Here is a 27,631-nt window from a genome sequence, read left to right as displayed (position 1 = left end):
GCCTTCTCTTCCAGAATCCATTAAAGAAAGAAAAAAACCTCCTCATGTCATGATGGCGAAGGAATGAAAGGGGAATGTATTTTGGGACGGGGTATAGGTCTTGTTTTAAATGTAAAGTTGAGCTCCTGTAGTGTTGGAAAAAGTAACAAGATGGAAGTAATTTGAGTACTATAAAAATGCCTCTATATTTCAAATATATCCCTTAAGGCTTATTCTGATTCTTAAAGTCTGCTCATTCTGGTTGGCTACTCCGTTTGCTGTTGGGTTGCCTTCTCGTTAAAAAAAAGAAAAGTCAGTGTGTATAATCTCCCTTTACTTCTCCATCTTTAGCCTAACTTAATCTGGGTCACTCTGTCAGGTCCCTGTTTGTTTACCCCACGTGGACTCCCTGTAGCGGGACACATTATGCGCCGTGAAAAGCTACCTGGTCGCTCTTATTATGCGGCAAAGCCACTCAAAGGTGGAGGGGGCAACAACAAAAAAAGAGCCAAGGTAGGGGGTGAACGCTACGTTAGAGTTTTATTTCGGATGTTTTTTTCAGTTGCAAAACAGATTACGGTGCAGGTTGCACCACAAAAGACTGTCAATGCATCACTTCCTACAGCCATCCCAAGCTGAATAGGGCGCAGGACGGGGTCCGCTCCGGGATACTCGGGCGCAGGTGCGACTGCGGCTTGAATAATAGCCAAGCCGTAAAAAAACGGAGGGGAGGGGGAAGGGGAGGGGGGATGGGCGGTGGAGAGGGGTTATTTATACCTGTTGTCATTAACCTGCATTTAGTGTAATGTCTTCTTGGTAAAAATGTTGCAGACTGAGCCTATAATTTAGTCCCAGGCAGCGAGCCTAGAGATTCAAGTAGAGACGTTGCGCCTACTGTGGAGGCTCCATGAGAAAGGGGACAAGGAGAGCCTGTCCTGATCAGCTAAATTATAAAAACTACACCTGCAACGAAGAGAACACTCTTAATCCTATCACCAAATCTCACAATTGTTTAAAAAAAATCTTAATAATAACTGGCCCCATAAACAACCCAGCCTAATTCACCTTTAACTGCATTAATCATTTATAACCTTTTCATTCATCTCAGCAGCTGTCTTTAGATAATGCATGGAGGAACATTTTCAGTATGGCCAGTATGGCTTTAATTTTTCCCCAATAGATGGAGGCAACGAGGACCTTGTCGCTTTCGGGGTAGAGAGGAGGTGCAAGGGAGCAAATTCGAGATATGCTGTCAAAGTGTAACAGAGTCGGGTCTTTTGTTTTTGTAACTGTCAGGCTGTATGAGCGCTCGGACTGGGGAAGGTGTATGTTTACGATGCCAAGACTGACCTCAGGGCCAGCCTCTGCCGCTGACATCACTCCTTACGGCTCGTCGCCTTCGCTCGCGTGGGAGTCCCATCAAGGTCTGAGGCTCCCGCTGTGACCGAAGGCGATGCTTCTACACCATTCATTCTCAAGGCAGCCACTCAGGACACGCAGTCGCACCGCTCCCCAGGCAACTTTTTCTTTTTTCCTCAAAATAAACAAAGCCCAAAGATGACAGAAGAAAGTCGGGGAAAGCGTAGGAAACAAGCCAACCCCAGGAGAAACCGAGGTAAGAGGCGTGAAGACGAAAACTTTTTGAAAAAGTTGGTAATGATGTTGGCGTGTTGCTGCAGCGGGCAGGAGCCCTCACTGAGAACTGCGCTCGTTTCTTGTGTGATTTCCAGATGAAAACTACACTTTCTTTTAGCTCCCGTGTAGTTCTGCTCTCTGTAATATAATTTCATGCTTCAGACGCTTTTTCCCCTTACATATCCTGTGAAAGCCTTGCAGATTAATTCACAGGGATGAACCGTCAGTTTCGGTCTGGACCACAGGGATTATTCTACCTGGGAATTCAAAACTTGTGGCTGCTCGCTTTTAAGGAAAACTTTTGGACTTTTCTTTACTGATTTAAAAAGAAAAAATCATTTCTAAATAAAAAAGAAAAAGCACAAAGAACTTTAAACAGCCCAATAAACTGTAATGAAGTCGGATAGACTATTTAATTTATTTTCCTTACTAGGAAATCCTTGTTGTCAAACTACATCTTACAGTCCCTCTGTTATGTAGTGCAGTGCGCTTGGCTCGTACGCAACCTCTGACACGCAGTTTAGCTGCTTTTCACGCGGAAAGTTAACCTGCTCTGACACTGCAGCTTTCTAGGTTTCAGTTCCCTTATTTTTTACTGTTGGATTTTTTTTAGTTTGCAGCAACTTTTATGCAGTTCGATATTCTTTTGTCTGCTGGTTGTCAAAAATAGACTGTGCAGCATCTGGAGAAAAGGGAAAAGCTTTGAATTAGTGTCCTGCAACTAAAAAAGTTTTTATTTTAAAAAAAGAAAATAAAAGTACACATTAAAAAATATGTACATTTAAAAAAAAAAATTCTAAATGTGATTCAAAGCAGAAATTCTTTGTGCACAACTCTTCAGCTCTGCTAGGGTGCACAGTTAACATTTTTTATCTTTCTCTAATTCTTTTGTGATTATCCATCTTGATTATCAAGAATTAGCTGAAAGTGTCAGTTGACCTTGAGGCTTCAGATCTTGTCAGTCTCTCTGCATGCACTTCCCAAAACTGTTCTAAGAGGAACTTCAAGACTGCATGCTGTATTTAGAAAGTTTGTTAAGACGCTGCTCTGCATGCAGCAAGCAGCACATGTTTGTTTGTCGCTCTTCAGGTGTGTGTATCCTTGCTTCTGTTTGCGAGTTCTGATAGGCACACATTTAAAATAACAGTTGTTCTTCCAGCCTTCTAATAAGGACTAAAAATATATGTTGGAATCAAATCCTACTTCCCTAACTCCGGACTCTAAAATTATCCACAACATTGAACACTGAATGTTTCTCGAACCCTAAATTTAACTTGAAACCCCTTTCTAAATATATCAAATGGAAACCTTAGACTAAAACCTCTGAATTATGCTAATAATAATGGAGTATATGCTGCTGGCACACAACTGCAGAGAAAGCCATTACTCTTAATGTAAATGAATCCCCAGGACAGAAAGAGTTAAGTTGGGCTCTTTTTTTGCCATCTCAGAGCATATTTTGTCATTAAAAAGTGGCCAGGGCAAGGCCGCACACAAACACATGGCTGGAGTTTCTTTTAACAGCCATCGCAAACCATACACTGCTGTTGTTTGCCTCAGATCTGGCATGCAAGCGCGACAAAGCTAGCTGGTGTTGGAGTTGGTTTGCTCGTTTATTAGTTTGTTTTAAGTGCTTCCTCATTTTATTCATAAAGGTGTGAATTCTAGCAAAGCGTCACCAGGGTGAGATCCTCTCTGACCGCTCAGCTTTAACGGGTACTCGCGTGTGCATGTGCACACACACGCACGCTCTCACCTTTGACTGTCACGTTGCAGTTTGTCGACCGACTTCACTCTGTTTCACAGATCAACAGCATCACGCTACCGTGAAAGCTATCAGCTCAAACGCACACTTACTGACAAGGACCTGTCACTTATCAGGCCACCAGAAAAAAACTGTCCAGCTTTTTCTCTTTTTTTTAAAGATTCTTGCAGTGATCGTAGAGAAGAGATAAGCATCACCTGCTGTCAGTTTCCAATGAAATTTATTAAGTAATAGGATCTGAAGAAATGAAGGCATGTTAAAAACGAACAGGAACTGAAAGGAAACTGATTATGAATTGATATTAAGCTTCGTCACGTTAACTCATGTTGATGGATTTTTTCTGTGAAACATCTATTTTTAGGCTCTCTTTTGTAATTATTATCAGTGCTTAGTGAATCGTTAGTGCACCAACCAGAGTACTTACACAAAGTATAAGCCACAAACACATCAGTGCATGCAAAGAGGTTTTTTTTTTGCGTGCAACATGCTTGCTGCATGTGCATCCTCATGTTAGAGTGCAGACGTGTGTATTAAAGCAGGATTTGGAATGTGCTGGGCTGGAGGCGGCTGTGCGAGGAGGGAGTTAAAGGTCCTTGATAAAACCAAATGAATTTGGCAGACCCGACTCATAAGACAGAGATCTGGGGATCTCTTCCAAACCAGAAGAAAGAGAAAAAGCACTAACTTTTCTTCCCTCTCCGAGGCGCCCATTGATTATGTCTCTGTCTACCCCAATAAAACCGTCAATGTTCAGCAATATCGAGCAATGTGAGGAAATTACAACTTTTCATTCCTGGCAGATTGGAAACAGTCCCGCGATCAAGCCTGGAAACCTACACAGTTAAACCTGTATTTACTGATCTAGCAGAGAGAGTGTGAGAATTAATTAGCCGAGAACACAGCCATCAGCTCAACATCAGGCCTCTGTACGCAGACAGTGACACAGATACTGAAATTGTAGAAGAAGAAGAGTAGTGAAAGGGATCGAGACAGATTTGTGAGAAGTTATTTCAGTAATGAAACAACTCCTCATATCTTATTTTCTCTTATTGCATTTGTTTGGCATCATTTATTCTAACTGTATCTGGGCTTTCCCCTAAGCCATTTCTTGCCAGAACAACATTGTCACATGTGATCAGACTGAATCTTTGCACACCCTCGCAAACATATCTAGTTCTGCTGCTTTGCACTTTATGTTTTGTTGGTTCATTAAAAACCTCGCTCTGTCGTTGAGTGGATGTGCCTGTTTAAGAGAAAGCTCTCTCTCCCTTTCTCATTTTCTCCTTTTTTTCAAGTGCCAATATATTTAAACTCCTTTCCCCCCTTTCTTCTTTCTCCTTCATTGATTTCCAAACCCCAGTCTTTGTATGCAGCTGGGGCCCAGCTGTGTGTCTTTGACTGTGTATGTGTGCGCATACGTGTGTTTGTGTGGGTTTTTCTGGCACACCGCTGCCACAGTGAGCATAGCACACTGTACACAAAGGATTTGAGCAACAAAAAAAAAAGAAAAGAAAGAAAAAGGAGAGAATGGGGGGAAGCGTTGGAACGTTAAAGGCTGACGTGCTTGTACTGTACAGAGCGGAGGGGCTGGGCCTTTTGGACCGAGCCTACTTTAATGGCAGATGTATCGGCGCTCTGGGATGAGGGGTGGGGAGAGCGAGACAGCAATGAAGAGCTCAGGCACCACAGTTTATTACCAGGACTCTTCAAGGGGCTCAGCTCAGGCGTCAGAACCGGCGGGTGGGAGGGACAGAAGAAGACGAGAAGAGAGGAAGATGACAGAGGTGGGGAAATGATGGGGTTGACAGAGACAGTGAAAACAGCTTTTCGCTTATAAAAGATGAGATGTAGGGTTTGAGGGGTGTGTAGGGTAGAAACAGAGGAGTCACGATGGGCGATGGATCAAGGACAATCTAAGCGTTTCCTTGTTTGTTTCTCAAACGTTCCCACAGCTCCAAGTGTCACAGATTTCTCCCGTCTTTGCTCTGCGTGTCTGATACCCGATCTACACGGCAGAAATGGGGAATCCCTTGATTGAGTCCCTCTGGAATTTTTAAACATGCTCATTCAATTATTGCTCATTCTGATGTTTCCTACAAAGCCAAAACAGTCTCATGTCTTACTGTACGTTCATGCCGCATGACCGCCATAGCAGGGATCCTCTCCAGCAGCGATTACTTGGAAAATGTTGCCACTGCAATGATTAATTAATGCAGCGCCGTGGTTTCTTCCAATTTTTTTCAGCTGTTACAAAATCGTCCCTTTCGGGCTATGGCGACAAAAAGTATGCAATTAATTTGGAGTCGCTGGGAGATGCTTGCAGTAATGAGGGTTTCATTCAAACTGCACCACTCTGATTCTTTGGTAGAAAAATTGCAACTCCGTTGTAGTTATGAAGAGGCCTCGGTAGACGGAAACTCGAGAAGTGAGTGTGTGTCTGTGGATCACACATGTTTCAGCTGTAAGAAAACACTGCTGGCCACAAAGCATATGAGGTGTGTATGCATGTGTGTGTGTGTATATATAGGTGACTGGGCATGTACTTATCACATATTTAACAACAACTGTATTTTCACATGGGAGATTCGAGAAAGTTTAACACATTGTATACCCTGATGTTGCAAATCGAGTACATTTGCAGTCTTATTATTATGTTCTCTGACATTGCTTCGGCACTGCTCCTCAACATCAAGTCTATTTGTGGATCTTCTTTTACTGCAGGCAGCCTGCGTTTGTGTTTGATATGCTGCACATGTTTGATGAAAAAAAGAGGTTAAAACTATCCAGATAGGCAGGCTCTCTGCATACACTTTATAGATATGTGCTGTTTTTATCACACCTCAAATTAAATTTGGAAACCCTGCTTCAGCTGTCATGTATTACAAGGGCCAGATGGGTGGCAGAGAAAGAGAGAAGAGAGTCAGAAGAAAGAGACAGGGAGAGAAATGAGAGCAGCCTGGCAGGCAGGAAGGCCCCCTCAGCTGGCTGAGAGCGTGCCAGTATTTAAAGGAAGCAGAGCAGGAGATTGAACGAGGAATAGTTTGATATGAGGTCGAGAGATGGACAGCGTTTGTGGGCTCTGATCACCGCTAAGGCGAGGCCACATAACACCTGCCAAAAAACACTGTCTGTGGATTCATCAGTTTAACACTTTTTTCTTCTTTTTAATCACTTATCATCTGTTCTTGACAGAGTCTACTTTTTTTGTGGGGGGGTTAGGTTTTTAATGTCTTTAAGATGAATAGTAGTCAGTGTTTAACTCATTTCTGGTGACTAAAAGTGTTGTTTCATTACCACAGTACTGCAATAGACAGGTTAAACACGTGGTGCATGTGAACTGCAAGTCTAAAGTGCATAAAGATTGGTAAAAGGAATTAAAGGAGCCGGGGTTTGCCATAGTGCTGTTTTGGTATTGCTTATGTGTTACTCAGAACTTTGTAGTTGTGTTTACCATGACCTGGGGGAAGTCAAAAATATGATGAGCTTATTCATGCCATTGTTGATCTTTTAGCCTGGCTGCTGCCAACGGAAAACCAAGTTCAAAACAACAAAATCAATAACAAGGAAAACTTTCCTCTGCAGCTCGTCTTTGCTTCTCATCTGAGCTTTTTTTTTTAGCATTTTATTTTCTCCTTTTAAAAAATTTCACTTCTTTATCTGTCTGTTGTTACTCCGTGTGTATAAACTCTGCGTTGGTTAAATTCCCAAAATTCTTCTCTATGAATAAAAACCATAAATCCAGCTTAATTCGTTTTTTTAAATTGTGTATGTAGCTTTAAAATGCTGCATTATTATGTGGCTTAATGCTACAGTACTGTGCACTAGTCTTGCACCACCACACATTTATTTATCTTTTGCTAGAAAAATGCAAAATAAGTGCAGCAATTTATTGAAACATATATATATATAGCTTAGGAAGATAGTTTGTAAAATCCTAACAAGCTTGAAGGTCAGTATTTTTTATGACCACCTTTATTTCTCAATACAGCCTGAAATCTTTTAAGCAGGCTTGTAAATCTTTAAGTAGTTTTCAGGAAAAGGTCTCCGGGCGTCTTGGAGTACATGCAAAGCTCTTCTTTGGAGGTTTCTTCCTTTTGTTCTGCTCTCTGTCAGGACCAAACTGTTTCCGGGCTCAGAGGAGGCCAGTCCATAACTGATAGTGATGCATTGTGTGTTTTCGATCCAGGTATGCTTTTACTGCATTGTCAGTGTGTTTGGGTTTGTTGTCATGCTGAAAAATGTTTTTGCCAACCAAGTGCTTTCCACATGGTATTGCACGGTGGAGCAAAATCTGACTAAATATTTCTGCATTTATAATTTATAATATAACCCCTCTACACCACTGGCTGAAATCCAGACCTGAACCATGACAGAGCCTCCACCGTCGACAATCGCTGTTGTACTTCTGTCCTATTGTCACAGACTATCAGTCCAGTTCTTGCCTACCTCAGCCTCGTCTCCCTGTTTCCCTTTCTTAAGAATGCTCTTAGTCCACTTCTGATGAGGCTTCAGTGAACAGTTAATGCATACGTTTTGGTTTTTTTTGCTTGTTTTGTTCTTTTCCGGACTGTCACTTCTTCTTTTCTTCTCGTCCAGTTTCTGAAAAATGTGTTTTTAGGACGCACTGCACACCACGCCAAGATATGCAAAGTTTTCAGCTAATGGCTCTCTGGGAATCACCTCATTAGTGGAAAAAATATTATTCTTTCAGAATGTGTTACTTTTGGCCCTCTTTTGCCAATTCAGCCAAATAAATCAGAGCAAATTACGTGCTTTTGTTACTAAAAACAAAGTGTCTAAAAATACAATTTATAATTGTCTCTTTGCTCAGTTGTCTGTTACGTGTAAACATAACATTTCAGTTAGTGACCTTTGTTTTGCTTGAATGATTCATTAGCGGCCTAAAAAAAAGCATTCCTCTGAAAATGGTCAGGTGCAAGGACTCGACTGAAACTGAGTAAAACAACACTGATGGACCCTCAGAAAGCTCAGTGTGTGGCTTTGTGTGGCTCCTTGGATGCAAAATGTAAGAAATGAGCAGTGGCTCAAGATTTTTGCACAGTACTGCACATGTTTGAAATACCCAGACTAGTGCTGTAACTAAGGAATACTTTATCATCAGTTCATCTGTGAGTTGTTGTTGTTTATTTATTGATGACTCAATTTTCTATTCAATTAAATTCAGTTATTAGTGAGAAGATCTTTTCCCAGATCTCAAGCTTTCATCTAAAATGCAAAACATATAAAAAGTAATTTCATTTACAGAGAAATCTCCTAATTTACAACTCATTGTTCCACAGTAGTACCTCTTTACAAAAGGGCCTTCTAACAAGCCAGGACTGACAACAAGCAAGCATGGGAAAGTTCAACTCCCTCTCTCTGTACCTGTGATCACCTGGTACCACCTATATCTGCCCTGCACATCAATCTCTCTGGTGTACACACACACAGTCACTTGGTAGGGAGTAAACACATTCCTCATCTGTGGAATGAATGCCCACCTGTAACAGTCGAGACTCTATAGGTGTTTGAAACGTTGATATCAATCACGCTCCCTTTAGCTCACTCTTTGGGTTTCTTTTGCGAGTGGAAGAAACCCCGAGCCTCTCCATCAGACACTTTAGAGATGGTGAATGCATTTCCTCTGCACAGCAAAAATTCATGTTATCAGTCAAGTGATTTTGCATACATAGGAGTAAACATGATAAGGTCGCAACTGGAAATCTTAGAAAAGTAATGAGATGCCCGTTCTTGCAAAGCCGTATGTTTTTTAAACGCCATGTTTTCGGACGTGGTCGGTCCAAAACACTGTGGTCAATCTTGCCTCACGTGGAGCAAAGATGCATGCTAGAATGATACGCTATGAGATCACGCAAACTAGGCTTAAGCTCAGGTATGATAAAGAACACGATGCATACACCGGACGTATTATGGGCTAGAAAGGAAGCAGTGCAGCGTGTATTGGTTCAATCTCTCATTTATCATCATGTAACAGTCTAGAAGATAGTCTTATCTCATCCTTTTTTCTGGTGGTATGTGACAGGTTGCAAAATTGCCAAAACGGGGAAGGTTTTTAATCACAAGGGCCGGTTACTCATAAAAGAAAAATGGAAAGTCAAAAAACATTTTAAAGTTGCACAAAATCAATTTCTTTTTCCTTTTTAGTTGCCCGGTGAACTTTGGTACCTCAGGGAAGCAGCGTAGTTATGATTATAGAGTGCATGTGTGCAGCACTGCAGGAGGGATGCAAGGGGAAATAAGTCATAAGGCACCCTGGGAGCTTATCAGAGGGAGGTAACATCACTTAAATGATACAAGTAATCGGTAGGTGTGAATGTGTCCAGGCCTCATCCTGGGACCAGACTGAGATTTGAAGCTTTACTTTTGTGAATTCATTAACTGTCAATCCACAGATTTTAAACTTTTACTGTCGCCCCTCATTCCCCTCAGTCGTTAGTTCTCTCTCCCTGCTCTTCATCATCCCCTCGGTTCTTCTGTATCGCCGTTACCACATATCTCACTTTCCCGTTTTTATCCATTTCTTTTCTTTATTTGATCCTCCTCTCTTTCCGTCTCCCCGTCGTCTGCTCCACCCAACCCGGGCTCCCCCAATGCTGTACGGTCGCCATCATGTCCCCCCCCTCTCCGAGTACCTCCCCTGTCCCACTGACACCACACGCTGCTCCCATCCCCCGAAAACCACTTCAAACAGCCAGCGCCATCAAAGACCACAGTCAGTCAGCCAGGCAGTCAGCCAGGCAGCCAGTAAGGCAGCCAGTCAGCGAGCCTTCTGCTTTGACTTAAAATTACTGTCGTCCCAGTCGCAAGGCTGCTTTCCTCTTCTGATACACATCAAAGATCCTCTTAAACTCCCCAAGTTTGCTTTTTAAACGTTTTCCTTGTTGAGTCTTTTTTTATGCGCATTATTTCACTCCTTGAGGTTTTACACTCTCTCTCTCTTCTTGCCTCTTTTTTCTCAAACGTGGGCCAGGTCAGTAATGACATGCACACACTTTCTTGTGTGGTTCTGCTGCCTTTGCATTTTTTTCCTCTGTGACTTTAATTAGTTTCTTTTTTAAGGAGTTGGTTTTCAGGCCTCTTCTGCACAACAGCACACACACACACACACTCGCACATACGTGCCGTATCAAGTGGAAAGCAACCAGCATTCGCATGTGTGTAAATTAATATGCAGTATGATTCATAAATCTTACTAATGAGAACTGCGTAACCACAAAACGACCAGTTTAATAGCGCGTGCTTTTCTTTTTTGTCTGCATCTATTGACGTGTGCGCGCTTCAAGGACAGAAAAAGTGACAAAAGAAAGCAGAGAGGGACACGATTTTGTTCTCTAAATGTGCAATTTAGAGAAAAGCCAAAAAATAAACGTTTTTTTTTTCTTTTTGCTATGATGACGTCACATCTTGTTACTTGATAGTTGATAGTTTGGTGTCATAATCGCTCATTTGGGGGGTTTGTAATGCCAACATAAGCCAGAGGATGGCGCCACATTTGTATGTTAGGTATGTCTCATCAGCAGGCTGTGTCTGAACAGAAGAAAATGTATTATTACAAAGCTTGATTATGACATGATATTGGATATTATACTTATTCTACTATTTTTCACTTTAAAATGTGTAGCTGATCAGTCCTTTTGTCAGCTATAGAAGCAGCTCAGTGTGTTTCTGCAGCGGCGAATACCACTGTGGGCTGTGTTCTGATCTTTCAGAACTTAATGGGGTGGGTTCCTCAGAAGTGTATTGTGTTTTAAATCTGCTTTAAGTGCTCAGATTAAGGAATTTTGATCTTTTCTTAATACTAAGTCATGCAAAACACCTCTAACACATCTTATATACAGATGTTTTAAGTCAGTGGGATACCAGACATACTTGTTTCCCCCTCAAAACAAAACTCATGGAGTGAGTAACTCAACGTTGCTGCTTGAGTTGAACTAACCAAATCCCACATTGCATAACTGTTAAGCTCAAAGAGAAGTTTTATTTAGTGTTTATCCCTATTAAAAAACTTCAGAACCTTTGTATCCCCGTCAGGGAATGTTTTAATATTCAAAAGGAGCCACTATTGTGTGGTTTCTTGCGCCAACGTACAAAATAAAGAGCCACATCTGAAGTCTGGAACGGTCCCTGAGCATTTTCATGTGTCAGAAAAAAGAGGGAAAACAAATTTGGAGGGGGCAGACTGGGATATTTATAGAGTGGTGTGAGAGTCTTTGCAATGACAGGAGTCTAATGAAGCACAGTTTGGGTTTTGATTCACAATGTGGTGAGCGCGTGGGTCCCCCCGTGACCGTTTCTGCATTCCAGCACCGATCCGTCGGCACACGGAAACCGCGCCACAGGAGGAGGCGAAGGGCCAACTCGAAATAACGTGTTCCTCTAACCGAGCTAACCTTTCTCACCAGCTCCGTTCTGAGTCGCGGCAGATGCACACAGAGTGCGATGGCAGCAAAGCATAATTCATGCGTACACAAACACGCTCTCACACACAGCATGTGTGCAGTTGTGAAGTCAACTTGCCACTAGCGGTGAGTCACTGACACACCAAGTGAGTCAAAAAGGGCGATTTAGCCCGACAAAGTTGGGAAGTCCAGAATGATGGTGGCAGTGTGTCACTTTCTAACTTTAGTAGGTCACTTTCTTGTCTCGTGTGGGCCTTATTATCATTTTGGAATCAAAACAATGAAAACGCACCTACAAAAGCTCCACTGGGGTCAATTGCTGTGAACAGTGAATACTGTGGACTTGAATATATAAGTAAATGTGCAGTTTTGCCTTTTGCTCTAGTTCCTAATATATAGATAGTTTTTTAAAACTACTATTTAGTACATCTGACTCTTTCTCTTTACTGTGTGGCATGCAGCACTGCAAAAAGAGGGTCACTGATGCAGAAACCTCTTTTGCTTTGAAGGTAAAAGTCTGTGTCAGTCAAGGTAACATTGTTTTCTTTGATAAATGTCACTGCGGTGGTCGGGAGGACAGGTAAACACGGTGGCAAGCATGCAGGCAGCAGCATACAGGAAACCTCCAAAGGAAGACGACAGACAACCACAAAGCCTTGTTGCACACCTCTTCACACCACACCTTGCCTCATTTTTGCAAAGAGGAAAACTGATTGCTACATTTTCGCATACATAATGCAAAAAACAATGTGATTCTGTTCGATGAACCATCAAGTCATTTTTAACTCGAGTTGTTTTAATCGCTTTCAGGGCTCATTTATTTTGCTTTTTATTTGCACGCAGAGGCTAAAATGTGAGGCAGAGGTGCTGCTCTTCCTCTTGTTCTTCTTCTACTACTTTTTTTTCATTTACCTCCTGCTCTGTTGTTCCTTCGGCATTCGTGAAAACACACAAAGTGACTAACCCAGAATGGCGAGGTGCCGCTGCGGTGTGTTTCGGGTTATGCGTGCATTGTCTACAACTAAGTTAAAGCAGCATTCTTTATAAAGCGACGTTACCCATCCTAGAGGATAGAAATTGTTGTATTGAGACACTCAATGATTTACATCCCTTCTTCCTGAAACTTGTAAAGCTGTTAACTTTTAAGTTCTTGTTAAAGCAGCTGTCAACTCTGTGCTTAAAATCATATGAGATCATTATAGGTTACAAAAATATATCATGGAAGTCAACAGTTGACTCACCACAATCTAAGAATACATAGTTGGGTGGGACTGTACAAGTGGGGATGAGAGTGCCTGTCCCTCTTCACGCCGTCTCTTGTAGTGCACCTCCAAATTGAGTCACACTTTTCTCACCGCCTCGCCGGCGCGAGTGCACCTTTGCGGTGCGATTAGAATAGAAGTTAACTGGACGGCTTTCCTGTCACCGCTCATTCTGACTACTCCTCTTTCTCTTCGCCTTTGCGTTCTTGACGTCTGACTCTCCATCATGGCGTCATCGTGCTGCAGCACCAAATCAGACGTGTTTTAACCTCTGTACACACAGTTAGGCTGCTATAGTCACCATTAATTCACACATTCTCCTCATTATTTAGAGCGTGCTGAAACTAAGCATAGATACGCGGGACGCATGACGAAGCGCGAAGGAGGAGATTAGACCGATCAGATGTAGAAAAGAGGAAAAAAACGTGTTTTGGATTGACGACGAAAGCTATCGACAACAGCAGGCCATGAGGCCGACTAAATTACCGGCAAACTACAGTAATTTACAGTAAGCGTACAGTTCATCTTGCTCGCTACACTATTTCTGCTCGTTTGCTGTTGGTTTAATCTCTAAGCTGTTTGAACTCGCACCAGAGCAGGTTTCCATTAAGCACATGTGGTCTGTTTGGCGCAGCGATGTGTTATGTTGATAAAGTTTTAACAGATCAGTAATACTGATATCAATTGATTTTCAAATGCCTCGGCCTTCTCAAAGCAGCCACGAGAGCTGCGTACAGCTCGACAATGTGTGTTACAGTAGGCGTTTTAGGGGGCTGTACTTTGATTTGCCGAGCGTCCTCTGAAATTGAACCGAGAGCTCGTACGTGAATAATGAAACTAACACCAGCGCAGTCACACTAAAAGCATAACTTGTTGACAAATCAACTTTGTTAGTATCACTAAATGGCTCAGTGCCTTTGAAGCTATAAAAATGCCAACAGCGGTTCTATTTTTGTGTCACAAGGGCCCTAATTGAAGCGGATCATTAAAAACCACGCCGAACAAAGGCGAAATAGTTTCAATACAGCGTCTTTGTTGTCAATTTAAAGGTCGATGCTTGGTGTGCAAAATTGCAACGCTGCTCTGTTTTCTCGTCTTTAAGGAAATTAGCTCTTAAGCTCATTGTTGTGTCTTTCAAAGGCAGATGTTGACCCTCGGCTGCAGATGCTGTGGTGGTGTTTCCTTTTTTCTTATTCTGAGAGGGTGGTGTCTCTTAATAAGTGGGACATCTAAAGCACAGAGCTGTGACTGTGCTGCTGTGGCATTGCATGGACTTCCACTTTTCTATCTCAGACTGCAGTTCAGATACTCTTTTAAGGTTTGCGCACACACACACATTTTATTGCACATTTGATGGTATTGCAGTTTTCTGACACAGCGAGCTGGTCTTGTTCCCCGTTTTGCCCGCAGCTTATGTTTGTAACTTAGTTTATGTGTGTCTGCAGAGGGAATTTCCCTCTGTAACGTGTTTTCACAGTTCAGCATCAGTTGGAGGATTTGTGTCAGGGACAGTTTGACGCTGTTGCTTTCTGTCTCTTTCTCTCAATTTTCTTATCAACTCCTCACTCTTCTTTTCTTATTCTCTTATCTCTTCCTTTCAGAACAACCTCTTTCTTTCTTTCTCTGCCGTTAGTATAGTTCACGCTCTGCGCAGTAATCTTTCTCCTGCACTGGTGTCTGTGCAAGGCAAGTTGTCACCCCGTTTCTCTAACACGCACCACAACGCTGTGTACCAAACACAGTGCAAGAATGCAAAATCACATACTGCACCACACATCACATTTAAGCATCTCTTCCTCCACACTAATATGACCTTTACAATCCCTATCAGCGTGTCACACTTTCAGTCTTGTTCTCGCCAGAAGCCATTTGCAGACTTTTTTTTCCTGTGTATATGTGTGTGTGCACGCGCGCTTGTGTGGCTCGCTGCCAACCAGCAAAGATACGACTGCAATCAAGTTAAATTAAAAGTTGACTGTTAAACACAGACTTTCATATCAATGTGTTTGTGGTTATTTTCACCATCATTAGACAAGAATGTTTGCACTTCCTTTTCACTGGCCACAGAAATGCAGTAAAAGTGCAGCAAAACATTACATTACCACCATTCCTACTGGTTAACATGCAATTTGGAGCATTTAATCTTCAATTTGCTGTCAGCCCTCATTATATTATCTGTAAAACATGTGGAAAATTTGAAATTAAGAGTTGCATACTAACATGAGAAACCTTCTGAGTCAGCTAAGCTCGCCTTTAAACTTGCATATTATTGCTATCCAGCATCTTAACAATCTGCAATATGGAAACATTGATTTCTCTTTTGCCAGCCTTGAAATTTAATATCATAACAGAGGCATAAGACATGTCTGGCACATTGGGATGAGCATGGGTTTTTATTTCCACTCAGTGTTGTGAAGGTAAGTAACTAAAGCAGGCCAAGGTGCCACAATCAGTAGTCGCCCTTGCCCCGAGAGTCATAGAGAGAATGTGAATTGCTGCTTAGATGAAGATCAGGTGGGAGGTGTTTGTTCTTGGTTGCGGTCCTCCCCTGACTCATTGTGCGAATGTCAGACAGCAGGTATGAATAGGAGAGCTGCCACAGTGAAATTTTTTTTAAAGCGCATATTTGATTTTTGCGATGTATTGTTAAACAGAGGCGATAGCTATCGACACCAGCGTGCTATGCAGATGAACATGGACCTACCTCGCCTCTGAACTGCTCTCATAGGTACTGTAAAATGGCAATACAGACATCTTCCTGCTTTTGTTTCTCGTTTAGCATGTGGGCGTCCGTGACCCTCATGTGGTAATTTATTGAGTTCAAAATAGCAAGTGTTGTGTTTTCTTTTGACACCTGTGAACTCATCGCAAATTTACCAGGATTGGAGAAGCATTATTTCACACACTGACCAAATCAATTTTTTAAAATAATACACAGAGTATATTTAGATATGCGTGTATATATATATATATTTAATCAGAGTTAGTGTGTGTTACAGAAATGACGGAGAGCTACGCTTTTAATTTTGTGCGTTCAGCTGTGTGAACGTTGATTCTCACAGTTTTACCACCTACATGTTGTACAGTAATGTACTGAAATGCATCAGATGTCATTTTAATGTGCGATTGGCACCATGGGACTGTGTCATGACTCATGTTACATTTACATGTGTTGTGTCAAATCATCATTTTTTTTCTGATTATTGTAAAAAAAATGTTTCCTTGATTTGTGATTTAGTATGAATCTTTCAAAAGTAATAAAGTAAAATAAATTCAAAAGTTTGCAGCCAAAAATGAAATAAATGGAGTATTTTTAAGATCTAAATTGAACTCTTTAAAATTAATTTCTGATATTTATTTTATATTTTTAAAACAAATTTTAATACCAGGCTTGTCATGAGGTATACACAGAATTTGATTTGTGAATATACCAAAAATGACAACACCACCTTTTTTCATACTCTGCGCATTTATATAAAATCCAGATAAGAGCTTTTACACTCTTTAAAAGAAGTAACCATTTTCAGTTGGATGACAACCACCAACATGATTTAAATATTTCCCTAAAAGAAAGTTTTATTGAATTTTTGCTCCCACTGAGCAGTAAAAATCTACTGAATAATTATTAACAACATTAAATCATTTTACTGTTTCTTTGAAGTATTAATTTTTAAATGTAGAAAATCAACATGGGAACATTTGCATTGGGCGGTAAATTGGGCTTGGCCTCGTTTGTTGCCATTTAAAACCAGAAGAAACAAACAAGGTAATTTCAAGGTAATTATTGCGTGTTTACCATTTAGCCACATAATTACTGAACCAATACTAGATCACATGTGTGCGTCGTAAAATAAACTGCAGTTTAGCATGGCGCTGTACAGGAGATGCCCTCGGGCATATAAACAGTGCCGATTTAGGCCAGCACTGAGACTGTGTGCACTTCAGCTAACACGATTTTTTTCTTCTTTACGCCAGATTTTGTTGTTGTTGGAACTTTAATGTGATGGTTTGTAAAATCTTTGTGCTTATGAAGTGGTTCAGCCACTATCTCCCTTTTTCGTTGTGAAAAACCAAAACGATAAGTTTCACTTTTTAGGCTTAAGACGAATTTCAAGATGGACTGCACGTCGCGCGACAACCAGCACAGCAGTGTGTGTTCTGAGTGGCGTGCCAGGATTTATAAAAAAAAGACGTGTTTCTGGCAGTCAGGCCGCCAATCTTTCAGAAGTTCTGTCGCTGACAGGGAAAGCAGCAGACAGATTAAAATAGCACTGCAGTGTGTGATCTGAACACTGTTGTTGTCAAACGATCAGAATCAGTCCCCTGAAGACTGAATGATCGACAATGTCAAGCATGATGCAGCACAGTCTGGATATGAGTCACATTCTTCCCACGCACACTAAAGTTCCTGCACCGTGGCTGTGTACTATTTTCTGCTGTGCTGTGCTGTGTGTTTTCTCATTTTACGAGTTACACTTTCTTATGATGCTCACAGGCTGCGTGCATCCATCACTCTGTACCTAGTGTCTACTTAGCAGGCAATGCTGGGACTCTCACGCTCTTCAAATATCTCACTGTCCTGTTCCAACGAAAAAATATTTGAAGGATGCGGTTGCCATCCGAATAAATAAATCAACAGGCCAGATAATGAAAACCATCCCGCTCGGTGTGCTTTAATGACAGCACATGTAGACTCAGTGTCACTCACTGTTATGAGAGAGAAAATTAGAGCCAATTCGATGCTAATCCAGACCAGATTTTCCTCATTTTTGTCCCAGCGGTACGTCCTATCATCCCAGAGTCTCCTGCAGGCCCGATGGGCCGCCTTTAACCGCATCGCATATCTTCATAGGTGCCTGCTACGCTAAAGCACGTTTAATGACCGGTTTTGTTCCCCCCATAAAAGCAAGTCATTGCTTTCCACCTTTGTGGAGCAGCAATGCTTGAAGCATGCATCGGTTGACTCGCCTCAGATGAACCAGAATTTCGCTTGACTGCGCTCAGTGCTCCGGTGTAGTGAAGTTGGGACAGATCACACAACCTGCTGATGCAAACAGATACACATGTAGGTGTTCCACTTTTAGATTAGCCTGCATTAATCAAAGGAATATGTGTAAAGTATGCGTTAGGTGTTTGTGACTGTGGGCTGCCCCCTTCCATAGTACTGAACCCCCTCATGCGCTTTCAGTATTACGGTGAGTGTGTGTGTTATCTGTGTGTGTTTGTTTCTTCTAGCTGTAAAGTTGATGAGTTAGGTTTTTCTAAAATGTCTCCCGTAGTCATTGTTTAGTCACTGGCTTGTGTCACTGCGAGCTGTGGGCTGTAGCTTGATGTGCAGATGAGTTGAAAGCAAAGCACTCATAAACGATTGTGTCCATCAGCCAGTGTGAGTGTTGTTGGAGCGGCTCAAACAAAAGTGAAAATCTTTCAAGAGTGACTGAGCGTTGTTTTGACAGTTTAATGAATAAACTTTGTTGGTGTTTCATGAAATTTAATAAGCTGTGAAACCTTATTTTCTTTCTGATCTTATTAAAAAAGGCACGGCTATAATAATAAAGAGAAAAATTAGAGCATGGCTGAAATGCTGCAAATCAGAATCTTTATTTTTAACGACCTGCCGTCCACATATGTAGACCAAAATACTCAATTTTGCTCTACAGGGGCCTGATATCCACATACAAGGACGTAAGTATCTATCAAAATTTTAAATGAATATCCTCATATGTGGCTCTGATTTTTCTTAAAAACAAAAATAAGGTAAAAATAATCTGGTAATTCTTTGTTTTTACATTCATCGGGCCCCAATCAGCCCAAATATCAAAGAGAAATTAAAAATGCATGTCGTGGAAGAGTTCGGGTCTTAGGAGGTTAAAGATGGAGCCCTCTGTGGGCCTTCGCGCACCCTTCGACAACGGTTTGGCTTTGTCGTGCAGTGTCGTTACTCGGTTGTGATTAGATATTGCTAATCAGAGAGGAAAAAACAGAGCGTCCTCAAAAAAGCCTTGGAAATAAGAGCCTACAGATGAAATCCAAGGCATGTGTTTGTGATTGTCATTTATTGTCTTTGCCATGGGAAAAAGTAATGCGCCTTTCCATTCTGGGCACACAGGGCATATTTTTAAATTACGATATGTTATGTGTCTTTTTTTCTCACTGCTCCACTTTGTCATGCTGCATTGTCACAAAACGCACCATGAAGTGATTGAAAAATGAATTTAGTCATAAAAAAATGTACTAAAGTAATTTTATATTGAAATAGTTCCCAATGACAGAAAGATGGAATAATTAAATAAACTCATTCAAAATGCTATGTTTGATCGTGGCTTTAATTTAATACATTTGTATATTATATGTCTTTTCTAAGGGTAACGTCTTTTTTTCATTTGTTTTCAAAATGAAAGCCACACTTTGTTCTCAGTTGCGTCAGACTCAAACTATCTTTTTTGGAGACTGACCAGAAATTACTTATATTGATCATAAACCGCACGTCGAACCACAAAAAGCCAAACGAAGCGTCTCATAATGAGAAGAAGAAGAGTGTCATTCATCTTACTTTCCGAGAAACAATGCAAACAAACAAACAACCTGCAGAACTACAATAAATAACAACAGCATTTTGTGTTTGCCTCCCTTTGGACTGTTAAAATTTGCAAAACATTTTTGAATTTTTGCTCGTGTTTCTCTCCCCTGTTTGGTTTCAGTTCCTCACATATTTTTATTTAATCGCGGAGCATTGTCTCTGGTCTTCATTAGTAATAATCTGTAGCTCACCCCGCTGAATGCCATCTGAAATGATAAGAAACACATGCTGTTGCATTTTGAGTGATGGTTTAAAAAATTCCATTTATTGATTTGGACGGCACAAAAATAGTAAGTGTTGTCTCAATAAATATACGTGCGCAGAATATTTCTGTTTAAACTGAGGTTTCAGCGCGCCATTTCAGAATTAATGAGCACTCTGATGGTTTGCCGCATTGAAAAATGAAGTCCTGTGTCCAAACTGAGAGTTTTGTCTCATCTTTTTTGCAGTTGATGCCGACCAAGTGAGTTTACTGGGATCTGAGGGGGAGGATGAGGTGGGTTTGTGGAGCTTGGAGCCCCAGGACTGCCAGGAGAGCCTGGATAAGACGAGCCTGACGCCCAGCGAGGGGACAGAGGAGCCCGGCAGCCCTGCTCAGTCCACCCGGCCGCACAGCCTTAGCCCCGGCAGCAGGAACTGCTGGGGCCAGGTGGAGTCAGAGACCAAGGCCACAGAGGACGCATCCTTCATGTCCACTGAAAGGGAGGGAGACCAGGACCCGCTGAGGATGTACTGTAAGTTATAAGCTTACACCTCATTTGCCATTCTAAATTAATTCCATATTTTCTGAGCTTTAAAATATCGCTGCTTGTGCTTCCACAGAATTAAGCTCAGCAAATCAGTTATGCTTGCAAAATGTACAAATACTGTATATGTATGAAACAACTGAAGCTGCTGCTGCTGCTGCTGGGGTGTTTAACACTACTGTAGGTGTAAACAAGTTTGTGTGTTTTTGTGATGCAACACACCACCAGTCTCATGATGCTTCTCAGAGCCCTCTAGATACACCTTCATATCAGCTCCTCGTGAAACCATGCCTTCCCTACAAGCTGTTCCTTTTTTTCACTCTTCTCTTTGAAAAGGCAGCCTTCTGAAAGCATGACAAAAGAACTCATCCCACACAATGTCACAATATTTCCATGCATCAAAGAGGTGACGTTACGGTACTGAAATCAGAACTGCGCGACGTGAGGCTTTCCCTTTTATTTAGGAGAGATCAAAGGCTCACGCGGCTTGCCTACTAACAATCACTTAGCTCCCTCGCCTCGTGTGATTTGGCCTTGCCTGATGAAGGCGAAGCAGAGTTTTTACAACGCTCAACCGCACAGGCTCTTCCCTTCACCACATTAAAAAACAGCTCAAAATATGCCAACATCTGCAAACATTTGAAAAATCTTTTCTCAAAGTCGCTTTTAAGCCGAGCTGATTGGCTGGAGTTGTGATAGGAGGCGCCGTCTCTTCTTCGCGTACATCTGTGGCTTTTTCTCTCTGCCTGTCACTCTGCTCAAGGGCACGAATCACAAAGAATTTTTAAACCTAGCTTCATATCTGGCCAAATAGTTCCCCACATTTATTGTTTCATCTGTCAGTCTTCGCATAAACAGTTTAGTCCCCTTAGATTCAGTTGCACAGTGAAAGTTGGCGACTGATGTTCAGTCTGCGCGCACATGCTGCTTCGTTGACAACGCACGCACACTCAGAGAGAAAGCACCGACACCGGCTTTTGGATAACCCAGGAACAGTAATATATCAATATGTATCTTCAAAGGATTCACACGGGGGTCTTTCTGTTGTACACCGTCTTTTTTTTTTCTTTTTTAATAAACAGCTGCCTCTTCTGGTGCTTTAAAAAAAAACTACTTTAGGTAATTAACTGAATGAAAAACAAACCTTCTGTTAAAATAGCCAATAAAGCAGAAACACATCTCAACAGATTAATCAAGTGCTAACCTTCAGTTAAAAATGCATGCGTATGAATTCATAGTTACTTATATTTTTCTATATCCAGTGTTGGGGAGTAACGGAATACATGTACCGCCGTTACGTATTTAAAATACAAAATATGAGTAACTGTATTCCGTTACAGTTACCGTTTAAAAAGGTGGTATTTAGAATACAGTTACTTTGTTGAAATAAATGGATTACACGGCGGTACTTCCCTGTTTCATATTGTGGCGGGTCAGGACTGTTTGGGTTTTGTTTGACAGCTACGTTCTGTTGTTCCAGGCGGCAGCGTTACGGTTGCCATGGTTACAGGGTGACACTCTCTCTCTGCGTGTTTCCTGGGTGAGAGAGCGCCTGTTGTTGTTGTGCTAAGCTAACAGGCAGAATGCTACAGGTATAGGTCTAAAGAATGTAGCATCATAGGCAGTGTAGTCCGTGCTGCAGGGAGAATGGACTGCCATACACGTTATGTGTCTGTGAGCGAGGGAGGGAGAAAAAGGAAAAGTACGAGCTGTCATCGAGCAAAAACGGGAGCTGGAAGCATGTAAATATAATAATAACCACTGCAGCCAAGAAGAGAGCCTGACGAGCCCAGTTGTAAGTAAGCTATTAAGACTCGACTGTACACCGTGTTTGTGTTTTCCTCCAAAACAATAAGTTCCGTTGGAGCAGCCTTTCAACGCCTCTCTCTGTCTCTGGCTAGCAAAGTGACCCAGACAACAAAGTAAAGCTAGTTTTCAGCTACGAGCCTGACATGAACCCACCGTATTATCCAGAGGTCCCTTTACTACGGTTCAGAGCCGCGGACCTTCAGTAACAGTAATAAATCACAGCAATAGTACATTCATGTAGTTGTAAACAGCATGATAATATATTAAGTAATCCAAAGTATTCAGAATACGTTACTCTCATTGAGTAACGTAACGGAATACGTTACAGAATACATTTTGGGGCATGTATTCTGTAATCTGTAATGGAATACATTTTAAAAGTAACCTTCCCAACACTGTATATATCCAATGCTTTTCACTTTCCCTGCAGGTAAGAGTTCAGACTCCCAGAATGCCTTGGAGGACCTGTCCCAGTATGAAATCCTGGCTCAGTTGAGGAAGGCCTCTGCCTCAGCTAGTTTCTTAGATCACCTGAACCATAATGGCACGGCAGCTGTGTACCGCCCGAGCAGAGGGCACGATGACCTGCCTCCTGCTATCTGGTCGCCAGGTGCTCAGCACTGCTCACCTGAGGGACCAGGTAGGCCAAAGTGCCACAGCTGCAATCATACTCAACAAAAACCTAATCAATTATTAATTCATGCTAACTTTTTCCTCTCGAGGCAGGCGGTTACCACCAGGCTGACAGTAAATCGCAGTGATAACATATATCAGATCATATATGCTAATGTGATTCTCAGAAACGAAAAAGCAAAGTAATGGCTTTTTATATGTCTGCTAGTTTGAGGTTAAAGGTTAGCAAAGTGAGAGTGTAATTTACATAGTTCAGGTTAGGTCATTTGCACATGCACAGCTCTGTGTACTTGCTTTTGAATATGTAATAATAAATAAATATAACACTAAATATCACAAACTTTTGTAGAAGTGGCAACTGTGGAGTATTTTAAAGCACGCATCTAAGCTCACTGTCTAATTGTCCTTATAAAAATTGTATTTTTGTTTTTATTTGTTCTTATTTTATTCAGATGATTATTAATTTTATTTATTCGGGTCACTTTGCTTGTACTAAGTAGAATACGAGTGGTGGCTTATATGCCCGCCGATATACTGACAGCTGCTTTTCTATTTAAGATGCATCCTATGGAAGTTCAATCTTGAGTGTATATATATCGTGGCTTCTAAAATAGATGGGTATATTAAATGAAACTATATAAAACTTCAACTGATCTATCAAAAGAAACAATGTCACCTTTTTCTTGTCAGCAGATGTAGGCAGGGCCCAGCAGGCCTGCCCATTTTGCAGCAGGGTATATCCTCGAGGAGCTTCTTTGAGGGACCATGTCAAGTACTGTCCAGACAGGGAGGGGGGGCACATGGTCTGCCCGCTCTGTGGATACACTGCCACCCTTAGGCTGGAGATGGAGCGGCACCTAGCACTTCACAACCCAGTGCAGGACAAAGTGAGCAGACACAAAAAGAAACTCAAAGCTAAATTTCTTTCAAAACCAACGACTCATTCAAAAAAATGATTTATTAACATTTATGTAGCATTATAAGGTGATTATTTGCAACTGTGTATCCACAGAAGTGACAACCTTACGTCTTCACATCCTAAAAAAAAGCCGAGTATCTGTGCTGTCGTTTAAAACTGATTACAATGTTCTGTCGCCCTAGAGTGCCATGACATTGGACCAAGGCATGGAGACCAGGAAGTTCAAATGTCTGCAGTGTGGGAAAGCATTCAAGTACAAACACCACCTCAAAGAGCATCTCCGCATCCACAGCGGTGAGACAAAATAACATCAAAACAGTTGTACTCACCCATCAATTTGCTATTGTTTCCACTCTATCGCTAACCCTTACTTATTTTGCAAGTTACATGGTATAAAATTATACCCAAATTGATGTGTTGACAGGAAACGAGTATAATTCATCACAGGACAAGAGACTTGTGAAAAATGTGAAAAGATCACACCCACGCAGGAAGTTTTTTTTTGTGTTTTTTTTTTCAATTTACTCTTTGGCATCCTGACTCTAATGCCTCCACTTTGTGTCTCGTCTTGTAGGAGAGAAACCTTACGAGTGCTCCAACTGCAAAAAACGCTTCTCTCACTCTGGCTCCTACAGCTCCCATTTAAGCAGTAAAAAGTGCCTTAGTGGTGGCGGGCATGGAGGAGGAAACCCAGGAGGAGCCAGCGGGGTGTTTAATGGACACAGCCAAAGCTCCTACCCCCACTCATTTCCAACATCTCCCTCTGCTGGTGGGGGTAGAAGTAGTAATGAAAAGGGCTCGGTGCTAGTTTTGCAGAACCAAGATAATACCAGGCCTCTGGGTCAAGTACCGGTGGATCCCCTTCAGCTTTCACTGCAGGATCTCAATCAAAGCACCGCAAGCTTGTCCAGTGCGTCCGACCTGGCGAGGATTTGGGACCCATCAGAGCTTTCTTTGAGGGCCAGTATGCTCAAAGGGACCAGTCTACTGCCTTATCTCCACTCCGGGGGGACCAAATTTGAGCATATGCTGCAGGAGATGTTTCAACGAGACGTAAAAAAAGATGAAGATCTTGTCAGAGAGGGAGGAGATGAAGAGGAAAGAAGAACGCATCAAAACGGAGGATCACATGAGAGAAAGGTTTCACCTGACCGGAGAAGAGACACGCTATCGGTTGAACCCGAGAGGGGTGTTCTTGGGATAATGTGTCGTTGGTGCTCGCAGCATTTCTCCAGCGTGGCTGCACTTCTGCATCACGAGCGCCACCTCTGTCAGCTCAACAGAGAAGCAGCGGAGGTACCCGAGGGTTTTTGCAGTAAAGCCCCGTCATCGCCGTCTATATTCTTTCCAAGATCTGTCCTCCAACCAGAAAACAGCAAATTAAGTGTAGTGACAAATGGTCTTTCTGGAAACAAGTCGCCATCGCAGAAGCACAACTGGCACGCCGTACCACAGCACCTTTTGGTTGCGATGCACTCGCCCCCACAGCTCCACCATAACGTCCTGTCTTCGCGGGTGCACTGGCCGAGCCAGGAAAAGGGCAGCCCACACCGTTCCCCAGAGCTGTCGTCACCTCGAGGCAGGAAACGAGCTCTGTCCTCGGGATTCACTTCTCCTGTTTGCCTCGACCTCACGAGTTGTTCTCCTGAACTGTCCTCGCCCCAGAAAGAAACCAGCAACCCCTGGTCTGCACAGAACGAACCTCTGGACCTCTCCCTGCCCAAGCAGCTCTCTGACCAGAGCAGTAGGAACAAAACTGTTAATGGCAGCTCAGGCAGAGGAGAGAGGAGGGAGCTCGGCACCCAGCAGCTTGGTAGACCAAGTCCGACTTCACACCTCCCCCTGCATTCGCATCCGGTCTTCAGTGTGGCCGGAGCTCCTGTGTTTCCAGGTTCCTTGTACAATGGGTTTCCGATGTTCAGCCAGGCTGGTGTGGGACTTTCAGGGCACGAAGGCATCACATCAATTCCATTCAACCAGACGGCCAACGCCCCGGGGTTTCTCTCTCCTTTAGCCTACATGATGGAGGCAGATGCAGAGGCTACACTGAAAAAGATTTACCAGGAGAGACAAGGTTTAATGGTGAGCCCAGCGTTTGCGGGGTGTGTAACGTATACTTGTGGAAGATGTTATATAAATAACAAAAACGAAACATGAGCAATACTTAGATGATCTCATGTTATAAAACGTTGGATTGGCGATCACATCAGCAGCAGTTGAGCAGATATTAAACTCCTGCTACATTCATGAATCACACTACATGTATCGTTGAACTCGGGGTTCATTTTTGTGTCGAGCACACACCTGTAAAGTTTTACGACTCCATCTGGTCTGATTGTTACACTATAGCGTACGCGAAGCATTTCCACAGAAAAACAGACACACAAACATCCGTCTCAAAAATGCCTTTGTGGTTGTGACTACCGCTGCATCTTGGGGAGATGAAAAAAAATTACCAAGTGAACTTTCCCCACTTGTACATATATGCTATTATTTTCCTGCAGGGCGAGGCATTGAACCGTGGTGCTCTGGACTATCTCTCACTCATCGACGAAGGGTTCGATGGAGAAGGAGGGCCGGGAAGAAAGAGACTGAAGAAGACAGACGAGGGGCTTTACGCTTGTGATATTTGTGAAAAAACTTTCCAAAAGAGCAGCTCATTGCTTCGCCACAAATACGAGCACACAGGTCTGTGACTCACGCATGGCCTGCTCTTGTTATGTGATATTTCCTGTAATATATACGTACCGCTTATTGGTGCTATCTCTTAAAAAAATCTCAAAAAAATAGTCTGAAATTATTCAAAAGATGGTTATTAGCTTTCTGGCTGACGTTTAACACAACTCTCATGTCTTTAAGGTGCATATGGGGCCAACAGCTGTTGACATGATAGAAATGCTGCAGTGGCACAGACTGTCCAGAAACCTGCTAATACCTCTAAATTTCACAAATTGAAACGTTTGAATCTCAGGAAGAAGCATTGTGGTTTTTTTAGGGTTATGTGTCAGACTATTTCTCACAGGAAAGAAAAAACATAGCGTGTAGAGCGATAAATCAGAATTTGTTACCTTTACACAGAGCCAGGCAAACAGTTTTCCTGTTTCCAGTCGTGATGCAAATGTACACAAGTGCTTCTCTAGCTTTACTCAGTAATAGAAACGGTTTGTGCGTTCATTGCAGGCAAACGTCCTCACGAGTGTAAGATCTGCAACAAGGCCTTCAAGCACAAGCACCATCTGATCGAACACAGCCGACTGCACTCCGGAGAGAAACCCTACCAATGTGACAAGTGTGGCAAACGCTTCTCCCACTCTGGCTCTTACTCCCAGCACATGAACCACCGTTACGCATACTGCAGCAAAGACCAGGATCCAGACCAAGACCAAGATGACATGCCTCTCACGCCGGGAGCGGGCAACAGTCTTGTGAGACGCCTCTCTGAAGACGCCCCTCTGTCACTGGATGAAACCCAAACTCCACACTCTTTTCTCAGTGATTCCAGTCTGGATGGAGCGCCGGATGCTCTCAAAGAGGAGGAGGAGGAGGAGGAGGAGGAGGAGGAAGAAGGGGAAGCAAGAGTTTGCGATGACCGTGAAGAAGAGGCAGATGTGAATTTGCCAGAACCAGCAGACGAGCTGGGAGGTAACCCCATACAAGAATCACCTGCAGGTGAGAACGGAGTTCAGAGTGAGAGAAATAGATATGACATGCAAGATCATATTGACAATACAGAGAGCCAAACTTGGGACAGAGACACCGAGGACGGGAATGGAGACTTGGACAAATGTGAACTGAGTTTGGATTTAACAGAGTTACCCAGAATTAAAACTTAAGGTGACTTTAACCAGCCATTAAAACCCATTTACTATTAAGACTTGTTTTT

General features: G+C 42.4%; 1 protein-coding gene across 2 annotated transcripts; it reads left to right on the top strand.

The window, feature by feature from the left end:
• Nucleotides 1-718: 718 nt before the first annotated feature.
• On the top strand, nt 719-27,589 carry LOC146517880 (zinc finger E-box-binding homeobox 2). 2 transcript variants are annotated; one of them, XM_085159505.1, is made up of 8 exons: nt 719-1,594; nt 20,091-20,375; nt 22,627-22,836; nt 23,523-23,716; nt 23,931-24,042; nt 24,323-25,830; nt 26,253-26,436; nt 26,929-27,589. In XM_085159505.1, exons 1-8 carry the CDS (start codon nt 1,537-1,539, stop codon nt 27,579-27,581), a joined length of 3,204 nt encoding a protein of 1,067 aa, XP_085015631.1. In that variant the 5' UTR covers nt 719-1,536; the 3' UTR covers nt 27,582-27,589. The 2 variants fall into 2 exon arrangements, with proteins under 2 accessions (XP_085015631.1, XP_085015630.1); XM_085159504.1 differs by having other exon boundaries at nt 23,520-23,716.
• Nucleotides 27,590-27,631: the final 42 nt, after the last annotated feature.

The sequence above is a fragment of the Neolamprologus multifasciatus genome, chromosome 5, assembly GCF_963576455.1.
Source record: "Neolamprologus multifasciatus chromosome 5, fNeoMul1.2, whole genome shotgun sequence".
Taxonomy (NCBI): Eukaryota; Metazoa; Chordata; class Actinopteri; order Cichliformes; family Cichlidae; genus Neolamprologus; species Neolamprologus multifasciatus.
The sequence above is the reverse complement of the archived record's forward strand: the minus strand, read 5'-3'. Positions and strand labels throughout refer to the sequence as shown.